This window comes from Eucalyptus grandis, chromosome 11 (genome assembly GCF_016545825.1).
Source record: "Eucalyptus grandis isolate ANBG69807.140 chromosome 11, ASM1654582v1, whole genome shotgun sequence".
NCBI lineage: Eukaryota > Viridiplantae > Streptophyta > Magnoliopsida > Myrtales > Myrtaceae > Eucalyptus > Eucalyptus grandis.
In genome coordinates, this window is record NC_052622.1 from 35,976,625 (window position 1) to 35,988,960 (window position 12,336).

The window sequence follows — 12,336 nt, forward strand, 5'->3', positions numbered from 1 at the left end:
GCACAGCATCGAAAAAGCGCAGACTCTCTCTCTCTCTCTAGCCGGCCGACGACCGTACGCCGCCGGCGATGTCGCCAGATACACCGGCGGCACCACCTCCTCCTCCTCCCTGACTCCCCCACCCCCGACCACACCACTTCCGCCACCGCGGCCTAATCGCCGGACGCCGCCACAATGCCGGCCTACACTCCGCCGCAACCGCCGCAGAACCTCAAGCAGAAGGTCCTCACCTGCCTCACCAAGCTCGCCGACCGCGACACCTACTCCATCGCGTCCGCCGAGCTGGACTCCATAGCTCGGTCGCTCGATCCGGCGTCGTTCTCGGTCTTCATCTCGTGCGTCAACTCCACCGACGCGTCCGACAAGTCCCCGGTGCGCAAGCAATGCGTGAAGCTCCTCGCGACCCTCGCCGCCACGCACGGCAACGCCCTCTCCCCGCACCTGCCAAAGATGATCTCCGGCCTCACGCGCCGCCTCCGCGATCCGGACTCCGCCGTCCGATCCGGCTGCGTCGGCGCCACCGCCGCTCTCGCCGCGAACGTGAACAGGCCTTCTTTCGATTCGTTCCTGAAGGCTTTCTCCGACGCGCTCTTCACCGAGCAAGACGTGAACGCGCAGACGAGCGCGGCTCTGTGCTTGGCGTCCGCCATCAGTGCTTCGCCGGATCCTGAGCCTGCGAAATTGTGCAGGTTGTTGCCGAGGTTTGAGAGACTGTTGAAGACCGATGCTTTTAGGGCGAACTCGGCGGCACTGACGCTGATCGAGAGCGTGGTCGGTGTCGGCGCGGCCAGGAGCGAGGGAGTGTTGAAGAATTTGGTGCCTTGTCTGCTCGGATTCCTCAGTGGCGAGGACTGGGCTGCGAGGAAGGCCTCCGCGGAGGTTCTATTGAAGTTGGCGGTCGTGGAGAGCGATTTGTTGGTGGAGTTTAAGCCCGCGTGTTTGAAGGTCTTTGAGAATCGGCGGTTTGATAAGGTCTGCTTCTTTAATCTTGTGCACTGCATAATTTGCAAATTTCACCGTATGATTTGGGATGGTAGCTCCGATCAATGTGGCAGCTTTGAAGAATTCTGATCTCCAGGATACAATTCATGATCATAACGCGGTAGTTGTACGGTGATTTCCTTTTTAGGGGTAGTTTGCCAGTGTAGGTGTTAGGTGGGCAGTAGATTTGGACCTGGATTTCTGCATTAGTCAACCTGGGACGGACTACTCAATTGGTGTCGATTTTCCAAACTTTGGTTCATGAATTTAATGTCGAATTAATCCATCTGGTTTACTAGGTGAGGGCAGTTAGAGAGGTTATGAACCAGATGGTGGAGGCCTGGAAGCTGATTCCTGATCTTTCCGAGGAGGTGTCCACTCCGCGTCAGTCAGTCTCTTCTTCCAAAGGTTTGGATCTTTATAGCATTTTCACTTTTCCTCTTGCTGGGTTTGTTGCGAGATCTACAAATGGTTGAATTCCATTCAAATTATTATGGTGCTGACCACTCTGGATCTGAAAATGGCAAAAAAAAATGGTTATGCAAATTAGATACTAATCTGGATTCACATCATCTTGGATTATAAATGTTGGAGCAGTTTACCGAGCCATAGACATAGCCATAGGATTCATGGTTGCTCAATAGGTTCAGATTTGGAAAACTTCTGACGTTAGCTTATTTAATTGCTTGCCATATTCTTAAGATCGTTTGCCAATGTTTTTTTCTGCTGCGGTATCTGCTTGATTCAAGCTCTTTCTTTCCCTGTTGATACAGAAAATGCGAGTGATGGGCGTTATCCATCTGCATCAAGAACTCTTTCTTCTTCTGGATCTGTCGGGCCTCGGATGAGGAAAAAACAAACGCCACCTGGCCATCCAACTCCACCAACTGGTTCATCTGCATCTGCAAGCACTCTAAGGAAGAGAAGTCCACTGAAGAGTAGCAACAGAAATGTCAGTCCTGTCCTTCAGAAGGTGGATAATAAGAAGCCTTCGGACTGGAAAGTTGAAATTGCTATTTCCCGATCTACCTTATCAAAGGGGAGTGGTGGGGATGATCTCAAGGAGAGGAATGAAAACATACCTCAAAGAAAGAGCAATGAGATTTACGGGGTCTCTAAGTCAGAAACAAAAAGAGCCCTTTTCAGCAAGAACTCTGATGAGAATTTACCCAAGCCTAGTGGATTCAGGACTGGATCTCGAGTGGTTCCATTTCCTGAGGAGAGGTCTGATTTTACTCCCGTAGCTAGTAACACGGCTGAAGATCACCACAGGAATCACAAGGATTGTGAAGATTTATCATTAATCCGCAGTCAGCTCGTTCAGATTGAACAGCAGCAAACAAGTCTACTAGATCTCCTCCAGGTCTGTTTGCCAAGCATAAGCATCGAATCTTCTATCCAATCAGTCACTGCTGACTGCACCAGGGTTGCACTAGATAATGAAATAGTGGCACTATAATTTTATCAAGTAACAGTGTGAAAATTTTCATAGCCTGGTAGAAAAACATTTAGGATTTGTTCATGTGCAAACAATATGAAGAATCGCATAATTAGTTGCCTCATCCTTAGCAGCTTTTGCACAATCAAGAATATCCAAAATAATATGGTAATACTGTGAGCTATTTTTGGTCTTCGGTTACCTTTTATGGTTATATCCATATCAACACCTGTACTGGTTCTTGGTCTGATTTTACATTCCTGTGTTCTCCTATTAGAGATTCATTGGGAGCTCACAAAATGGAATGCGTTCTTTGGAGACACGTGTGCAAGGTTTGGAGATGGCATTGGATGAGATCTCATATGACTTGGCACTAACAAGTGGAAGGATGACTAACACCGACTCCAGAAGAACCTCCTGTTGCATGTTACCTAGAGATTTCTTGAGTTCAAGATTTCGGAGGAAGCCAGGGGGTCGGTACTCGAGTACCAGGTTCATCTCTTCTGATGCGCCATCAGTGTCCTCAACATGCTTCAGAGCTGATAGGAGCTGTGACACTGGAGTGTGTAATTTGGAAAACCGCAGGTTTCGACAGCAGGGTGGTGCTGGCTTTATGGTGAATCCATTGGCTAAGATTCGTACTGAGAATCAGTTGATTCCTGAGATGGTGCAGTAGCCAATACAATTGCCAGGTATAGAGTCATGATGTTTCCACAAGTCTTTAGTTCTGTCTTGGCAGATAAATAAATTGCCTTAATGACCAAAACCTCCTCACAAGACAAGTCGCGAGATTGCACCGCCTCAAATTCTTCAGTTGCAACTCATTAGAGATCATATTGAAGGTTTCATTTCACTCCTGAAACAGCAAGACCCAAGGTCTTCTGCCACTACAGACTCACAATCTCAATGTCCCATTTTAAAAATCAAGATTATTCTCATTTTAATTCTGAAGCTGTACTACCTATGTGGTAACCCCTGTATCCGGTTTATCTTACCATTTTCAGTCCTAATAACGAACCGCTAATTGGAGGAATAGGTGTCCCATTAATTTGTCGTTCATTTGCTGTTTGTCATGGCATTGCTCCAGTATCTGACCCTGATTTTTTGCATTTATGCAACAGATGCGTAGTTTTGTTTCTGATGGGACTGGAACCTCTGAAGCGGAGCAGCTTAGTAGATGGAACGTTCCGCGATAGAGGAGAGAAACGGAAACCGTCACGGATCGCGTTTTGTAATATTTGAAGCGAAAAATCAGCACACCAGATGACATCAAACTGGGCATCCCAAGTACAGAGAGTGGACTGCGTACAGAGGGTGGGGCGTCTTCTCTCTTCCGCCCATCCCCGTAGGCTTTGATCTCTTCCCTAGATCTTAGAATTCTTGTATTGCTCTATTGAACGATTGAACGCTTGTGTATTCACTCCACTGGTCAGTGTTGCCAGAGCCATAATCCGAATCGTGTTTGCAATCTCACTTCATCGTGACAAGTAGAACTGTGTTTGCATTGGCTGATTCATACACCACAATTTCTACGGGCCCTTAAGATAAGGAGTGTGAAGAGTTAATCATGAGAGTGGGAGATGATCGTCTACGATCGATAACCATCGAGGTCCAAGCCCCAACAACTTCATTGTAACATTGTCAACTTTCAAGATAATCGTGAGTTTCCTTCCAAGGAGTGGACAGAAAATTACTTTTATGGACCGGACACATGCACCGTGCGTGTATCTGTACGGTCGAGTCTGATGGACCTATGTTAAATGTTAAATAAACTTCGGCGTGAATCTGAATGGTCGAATCTGACGAACCTACGATAAATAAAATTGGTGAGATCTATCAATTTCGAATGATGCAGGTGGACATGGGTGCGTACCTATCGTGCTTGCAATAACTCTAAAAAATATCGAGGGAGATTTCGCTATCTAAGGTTTCTAAACTGATGGCCTCAATATCGTCGTTCTCCTACTCTGTTAACAATCAATTATGAACGAATTTGCTTCACGACTCGAGTTGTTCCAATTGCATTACTCTGATCAGGGTTGGTTATACAAGGATGAAGTTCTCTGTTCCAAGGTAAGGATTTTATCCAGCCATAGATAAGCCTACACCTCCAGCTTCTTCGATTTGAGCCGTGGGGATAGTCCATGGATCAAATCTAGAAGCGAAGATCTTAAAATATCGCCACGAGGGGACAGTCCATGGATCAAATCTAGAAGCGAAGATCTTAAAATCTCGCCACGAGCAAGCTAAACGACTGGGCAATGTGAGCTACACATGGTTCAGAGTTCAGGCTAGTTGTCAAGAGATGGGAATATGTAACCCTAGTGGATGAGAGCCCTGATCATTCATGACGGGCAAACGAGCTTCCAAGAAAAACAAGCAATCCTCCGCGCATTTCAAAATGATAACTACAACACTATAAACAACAATGAATGTCGTCATTAAATATATATCCGAAAGTTTTGCTTTATTCGCCTCTCTATAATACTATAATGAAAGATAAGTTCAAGAAAACAACTATACCATGCAGGTTCCACGGCCATTATTAAAGTATAACTGGAAAACTATGAAAATATTGACATGGTCCATAAATTATCAGATCGCGTTGTGACATGATCCGCCTCACTGCTACCTGTATAGATATCACCAACAAAATAACCTTTCTCTTGAACCAGGCTGCTGAGGGAACCTCCCGGTCTCTCTTCACGCGACACCACACAGCCTCTAATTCCATTTGCCCTTCGACAGAGACATAAGCTGCACAGCGAAAGTTACAATCAGAAAGAAAACTATCAACAACTTGACAAAGAAAACTCACGTTAACAGGCTACTTGAGCGGCGAAAAAGGTGAAAATTTTACTTTATTGCATATCCTATGAGCATAACCCTTTTTCCCTTACCACTGAATAGCACAATTCTATCCCTCTGGGCTAACCACAGATCCAACAGCAGAAGGTTTTTAATACACAGGGCAGACTGGCAGTACTATGACAGATGATTCAGGTAACTCCCAATTCATTGCAGTAAAACTCATTTTGTGCAAAGAGGCAAAGGAAAGGAAACACTGACATTTCAGGATAGACAAGTGGTCTTACTTAGAAGAATGGTATCCTTTAATAAATCATCACTTTGTGAGTATTTGATCCTAGAAACTGCCAACATGAGAATGGGATAACTAATCGGCGATTGGGGGGTTTAGGAAAGCCCATACCTAACTAGAACCCAAAACAAAAGGAAATGCCACGGGGGAAAACCTTTATTCTCAATGCACACAAGCATAAAGAAGTTTAGCAGCCATTGAAGACAACTGTGAAAAAGGAAGTAGAAAATATGGACATAATTTACTGCTGCAGTCGATTTTTCAAGAAAGAAAAGCTTGATTTGCCAAAAAGCATTCACATGATCACAGCTGAAGCTATAATTAATGAGGATACACTGCTCCAAACAATTGACGTACTAAGGTGAAGAATTTCCGAAAAATATGCTTCATAAACTAAAAATGCATCAGGATGCAGTTAAGGATGTTGTCGTGGCAATCAAGCAAATCTGACAATTGTTAGAAATACAATAACAGGTTTCCACTACAGCTTGCTCTAACTTATACCCTATAGAGGCATGCAGAAGAACCTAGGATAAGTATTAGAGGTCACAAGAAAAGTTTAGAACCGGTAAGTACAATGTATGTTCCAGGGTATGGGGTCATACCTCCTCCACCTGTACCCCATGATCTACACCTAGTGCACGATGCTTGCAGAAAAATAAAGGTACCCTAAAAAAACAATATTCAAATAATGTGCAATTATTTGCAGTTATTATGTTTTAAGGTACTTTACTTGTGCAATGTTTTTTTTATGACCCTCCATTATTCTTGACATGCACATGTTATTTACTTTGTCTGAGTGTTTAAGTAATTGATAGAGGTGCAGTAAGTTTCACTTAACAAGAAATTTAATATACTAATATAACAGATAGCAAAACCTATAGAACCAAAAGGTTCTAGTTTTCAGGGCCATTCTAAGAGCCTATTAAGGCAGATTTCAAGTTTCAAAATTTTACTGTCAATGTCCACATGGTAGATCTTAGGGGAGGACAAACACCCTTCCCACCCTAGAACCTTCACACCACTACCTTATGTGCTGAAGGTATTTCCAACAGCAGATCATACGCTACTAGTTAGAGGCTACATAATGAGATAAGTTAAGCCAAATTTACACAACTTCCAATACGACCAAATAATACATCACGAACCTGTTCGGCAACTTGCACTAGCTCTTGCCTGTCTTGAGATATTTCACCCATAGGGGCAGAGTTCTCCAGCTTCAAAGAATGGTCATTTGTTCGTCCCTTTTTCTTTGGAGTAATATCAGCACCACAGAAAGTGCCATTTGGGCTGCACAAAGTTTCCTTCTTACGCCTAGTAAATGTGAACTTGAGAAGCTTATTCTCCACAGGTCTGTCTGAAATGCCATTATTTACACCAGAAGCTTTCAGATCTAAGTTTGACAAGTCCTTGATTTTATCTTGATCTGATGCGGTAGATAAAACATTTAACTGCCGGACTTCACCATTACCCTGTCTTATAATTTCTGAAGCATCTTTACTAGCAACTAAAGCATCCGATTTTTCCGTAACTTCAGTTGCCTCTGAAGGTGAACATAGTCTGCATGCTGGATGGGATTCCTTAGAAGTTCCAAAGGAAAAAATATCAGTTGCTTGCTGCATTGTCAAAGTAGGGTCATGCTGCTTCCCCCATGAGGTATTTTTTCTTCTGCATCCAGGAGTCCTTTTTCTTTTTCTTACAATAGCTTTGATGACCTCATTGTAGTTCTCTTTTGTCACTTTCAATGCAGAGGGTGCTCTCTTCCTCCCATACTTCTTATCCACTGGGAGGTTGGATACCGTAGCTGACACTCTACCTTCTCTTCCCCCACTGAATGTCCCATGTTCAACATTCTTCTCTTGTCCAGAGAAAGACAGCTGTGCTGACGAATTCTTTTCCAATGCCTGCACTCTCGGACTGCGCCTGTATCCTTTAAGCTTAGCCTCTTTCCCTCTCATCACTGGGACAAAAGAAGAACTGATATTCATGCCAGAAACTTGTGCTGTTTGTGAATCAGACTGAGACTGTCCTTTGGAATGAGAAGTATCACATATGTTTCCCCCTAATACTTCTTCAAGTTTCACAGTATCACCAATTGTATGAGCCTGACTAACCTGATGCGACTTATGACTTCTTTCAATTTCCGACTTATCTTGAGTATCCTTCAACTCTTCTCTAACATCTTTGGCAGAATTTTTAGCTTCCTGAAATCGTGTCTCAAGGTCTGCAATTCTTTCTTGCTGCCATGCTGATGTTATTTCTGCTTCACTCAACTGCATATAATGAAGGAAGAGTTATTTAATGCAGTATTGCAGCCTAATACATAAGTTATAAGTCTTACAACAGAATACATTCCATTAAAAGTACAAATTTTTTTTGGTACTCCAGAAATTTGAAAAAGACATCTTCAAGTTTAGCAAAGTTATAAAATGAGGACATTGGATAACTTCATTTTGTTGTGAAGTAGGTATCGCCATCCGTGAAAAGATAATTTGACTCTAGTAATATTTAAAAATTTTCATGCACTTTCCTTTATATTCACTATAAATGAGACTACGCAAAAGGAATCGGTATAGAGAATATTGCAAATTTAAACATATAGAGAAATGCATAAAGATACTAGGTCTTTCCAAGAATACCATGAATATAAACATTTCAGAGAATATGCATAATGATACAGCTGTTTAACAAAATTGGTGAGGCCATAAGCATCAGTATTTACTCCATCATGACTAAAAAATCATGAATTCGAGTCTTTGGAATTTCCTCAACTTTGGAGAAAAGATGCACGGATGACTCTCCTCCCCTGTAATGTCAGCATAATGTGCAGTAAAGCTATTGTAGTTTAAAATCCCAGATATGCAAGAAAACTGTTTCCAAGGTCACTTTTTTCATGCCAACGGAAGCAAGGAAATACCTTAAAGTGTCGAGAAAAGAGTTAACGATATGAGATTTTTGAAGGAAAAATCAGGAGATGCCCAAAATTATTAAAACATAGGATATTGACTGGAGTAAAATCAAGTGGTGCTTTCAAAATTCAGCCAAAAATAAGGATCACACATTTTACAGCGTAATAAATTATTCATGCACCTAAATCTGATAAGAGGAAATTTAGGCAATATATGCATGCATGCAGGAAAAGAACGTTGAAGGGTATGTTTCGTGCCAAAAAGGCGGAAAACTAACTGGTTTTACGTGGTCAATGAAGTACCCCAAGGCAAGGTATAACCGTCATTTTAAAGATACCTAATATGCCACTAAACGAGTTCCATTTCAGTATCATGTATCTGTTATACGATAAATACGGAATATATTGACAAGGAAGTTAAGTACTACATTCCAAACTTCTGCCTAAATAGGAAATCATGCATTGTTTACCTAAATGTCATGAACATCAAATCACGACAGAAAGTTAGGAAAAGAAGTGCATGCCGGAAAAGCTTGCAAAAGGGTACGATTCATGCCAAAAGGAGGAAAAGTAACTCCTCAATGAATCAACTAATAGGTTGAGTACAGGCAAGGATATGGTTTTCAGTTGGTGCTCCTCAAATTTGACATATCAAAAATATATCACCCAAGGCTGAACTGGTAGGATCAGATTCACCTATCTTTTTCTTTAATGACAAGGAGGCACTAACTAAAGAGATCAAAACCAAGAATTATCATGGTACAGGTACACTAGCGGGAATCAAATCCTTTATTTTACGTCATCTAAACAGAGAGAGGCAGGGATAATTCTCAATCTCAGAGGCAGATCATTGTAGTAGCTCCACTCAATTCTCATCCCTTACACAAGCATCAGGATGTTTAAGCATGAATTCATGCATTACTGGAAACTCTGATGATCTCATTTTGGATTTTTCATGGAGTTTTGGGCACGAGCTTAATGAAATTGGAGAGTTCAAGATAGAGAGGAAACTGCCATTTTCATGCCAACAGTTATGACAAAAATGCTGAAATTGATATGAATTTATAGGTTATGGTGTATAATGTAGCTGCAAATTGGCATGGCAAACTAAAATGCTTGCAGCTTCTGTTGCACCAATTTTCTGTACATAGTGCTCGGAGTACAATCAGGCATGATTGCTTCCAAAGTGTCATGGAGCAAAATAATGGCGCCCGACGCATTTATTCAAAACTGTGGGACACACATCTAACTGATTGTCGACGGCCCTACCAATTCTGCATAAGAAACAAAGAATGAGAAAGATCTACCAACAATACTACTGGGCCTATGCAGAAAGCTAAATGCACCTATCTGTGTATCCTTGTGGCAACTGAATTGGTTTCGCATGCAATTTATCATCTATTGCTGTACCCAACAGCAAACGAAATAAAATGTAAGGATAAAACACTAAAGCTAACTACTTTACGAGGTATTTGTTTTACCACAAAACTTGGTGTGACATTCACAGACTTACGCAACTGGTAAAATATAGGTCACAGAAGCAGACAGACAGCTGCAGCTTCTAGAAAACCAGTGCGATGATGTCAAAGCGATGATGTCAACTGAAGATCAAAATTCCATTTTCAAACAACAATCCACATTGGCCACGCCCATTAATCAGAAAAAAGACCCCAGGCTCTGCATCAACCTGCGCCTGTAAAATGAAAGCCAAAGCAAAGACGAAACTGACATATTATACCTTGGCAGCATACATTTGCTTTAACCTCATAAGCAAACGCAAGGACTCTTCTTTAGATTCAGCGAGTTCCGCCTGAAACCGAGAAGCTCTTCTTTCTGCTGCCTTCACTCGCGCCGCCGCCTCCTTGGCTATGCCTAAGATAATCCCCGCGTACGCCTTCTTCACGGCCATCAGTTTCTGACAAACAGAAAATTCAAAAAAACCTCAAAACCAAAATCATATACAAAACCAGTCATCAGAATGGAACCGAACATCAAACATCAGCACAAACAGAACGGCCTTCGATCACCGATCATTGGCCACGCCCATCGAACGGAAAAAAAAAAAGAAAAAAAGAAAACCAAAGAGCATCGAAAGAAATGGAGATCAACCAAAAACTTCATCAGAATCACGCAAAGCATCGAGAGACCGACCAAAATGAGTACAGCAAACGCCATTTCCACCAGACGGAGACGCACACGGCTATGATCAACAATGAAGACACGAGGAGAATCGATCGGTCCATCGTTTCGATGGAATTTACCTCGGAATCGTTCATCTTCGAATGGAGCATTCAATCGCTCTCTCTTCTGCTGCTTCGAGCGTAAGGTCGGAAATTCGGAGACACCAGCGCTGTATAGAGAGGTGGAGGGAGAGACTGAAAGCGGAGAGCGAGGCAGTTGTGTTTTATTCGCTTTTCTCACTAGCAGGACCAGCTGTGTCTGTTATGAACTCGATACTCCCATTTCCCCCCGAAAGCGATTGCCCTCGGAGGCGCTCTTAATTACGAAAGAACCACTGGTGCCCGCCCCTTTTCCTTCCTTGGTGGTGGGTTTTCCGATTTGTCTATGGGCGCACGCGCTGACTGACGCCGGGGCCCACCGCTGACATGGGCCTGGCATGCCGCCACGTGTACCCCCGCATGTAGTCGTGGCTGACGGTCGCCCGTGACCGATTCTTCGGTGGGTAGGTCCTACATGAGCTCAGTGCAAACAGCCGCTAGATTATGTGGGTCCCACGTGGGACCCACTGATATCAAGGGCCCATATACATTGGATTCAGCTGTAGGCGGTGCACGCTGGACTGCGGGCGTTGGGGGGCTAACGGTGGGTCGCGCTGCAGACGAACGCGGACGGTCGTCAGCTCAGTCCTAATCGTTGTTGGGCAAATGGGGACAAACGAGATACGAGGATAAGGGACGTGTTTTGAAAACACTTTGACTTTTTTCTTTTTTAATTGCCTTTGGCAGTTAATTAAATTGCTTGCTCTTTCTAGGAGAGTGCAATGGGATGCGCAATAATTTCGCATTACGTCGAATCGGATGGATCCTTCAGATAAATCTTGTCCAGATTCAGGCTGTCCTTGAGCGAAACAACGCAAGCTATGATACCATTTATGGTGGATAGGGCAATATAGCTAATTATGGAAAATGAGTAAATTATAGATTAGCTCGTTGATTAACCTTACCATTTAATCATTGCCACTTAACAAGTATGGTAATCTTATCTAGCAGGTCAAAATCTCGAACCAAGGAAGAGATGTGGGCAACTCTATTATTGAGACTCCACCTACGAAATATGCAGGATAGCCAATTTTGGTAATACCAAAATGAGTGGCTGGGGAAGAATGACTCAGATATCCTCTAAATTTTCCCCTAAAACTAGAATGAGGCATAATGATTTCTAGAACCAACCGTATGTTTATGAAGGTTGAGATGCCATGCAATAAAGCTAGGCGTTGTTTGTTTCATAATAAAGAAAAATATTTTCTTATGGAAATTATATTTAAGGAAAACATTTGGTTTTCATATGTTTTATGGTTTAAGGACAATGATTTCCCTTTTATGAGAAAAGGAAGCCATATTCTCCTAATTTAAACTTATTGGCTTCGATCGATAGAAATTGTTTTCCGTAAATTAATGATTTCGGAAAGCAATTTTCAAGAAACATTTTGCCTTTAAATAAATGGATTCTAAGTCGAGAAGAGTGAATAAAGTGAGGATGCATAAAAGTGCTGCTTCAAAAGTCGTTATAACTTAGCCAGCATGGTAATTCAATTCTACATGTTCAAGTTTTGAAGAAGAAAATCATGCATTGTCTATAGACATGTGAAATTTGTGTGGTACCAAATAATTTGAAAACCAAACGGAGCAATGATCACAACATTCTCCCAATTTTCTCTCCCATGACATG

At 42.5% G+C, this 12,336-nt stretch overlaps 2 protein-coding genes across 2 annotated transcripts; one reads left to right on the forward strand and one right to left on the reverse strand.

Moving 5' to 3' along the window:
* Positions 1–3,906, forward strand: LOC104426312 (TORTIFOLIA1-like protein 3). Its single transcript, XM_010039312.3, has 5 exons — positions 1–972; positions 1,281–1,389; positions 1,755–2,344; positions 2,697–3,111; positions 3,541–3,906. Exons 1-4 carry the CDS (start codon positions 175–177, stop codon positions 3,093–3,095), a joined length of 1,896 nt encoding a protein of 631 aa, XP_010037614.2. The 5' UTR covers positions 1–174; the 3' UTR covers positions 3,096–3,111; positions 3,541–3,906.
* Positions 3,907–4,838: 932 nt separating this feature from the next.
* On the reverse strand, positions 4,839–10,834 carry LOC104426314. The gene is made up of 4 exons (XM_010039313.3): positions 10,689–10,834; positions 10,166–10,342; positions 6,668–7,792; positions 4,839–5,176 (listed from the first exon to the last, which is right to left on the reverse strand). Exons 1-4 carry the CDS (start codon positions 10,716–10,718, stop codon positions 5,144–5,146), a joined length of 1,365 nt encoding a protein of 454 aa, XP_010037615.2. The 5' UTR covers positions 10,719–10,834; the 3' UTR covers positions 4,839–5,143.
* Positions 10,835–12,336: the final 1,502 nt, after the last annotated feature.

Coding starts and splice junctions, on each gene's coding strand:
- LOC104426314 (XM_010039313.3), bottom strand. CDS start 10,718: ATGCTCCATTCGAAGATGAACGATTCCGAG. Junction 7,793..10,165: donor AGCAAATGTATGCTGCCAAG/GTATAATATGTC, acceptor CATTATATGCAG/TTGAGTGAAGCAGAAATAAC. Junction 5,177..6,667: donor TAGTGCAAGTTGCCGAACAG/GTTCGTGATGTA, acceptor TTCGCTGTGCAG/CTTATGTCTCTGTCGAAGGG.
- LOC104426312 (XM_010039312.3), top strand. CDS start 175: ATGCCGGCCTACACTCCGCCGCAACCGCCGCAGAACCTCAAGCAGAAG. Junction 973..1,280: donor AGAATCGGCGGTTTGATAAG/GTCTGCTTCTTT, acceptor CTGGTTTACTAG/GTGAGGGCAGTTAGAGAGGT. Junction 1,390..1,754: donor GTCAGTCTCTTCTTCCAAAG/GTTTGGATCTTT, acceptor CTGTTGATACAG/AAAATGCGAGTGATGGGCGT.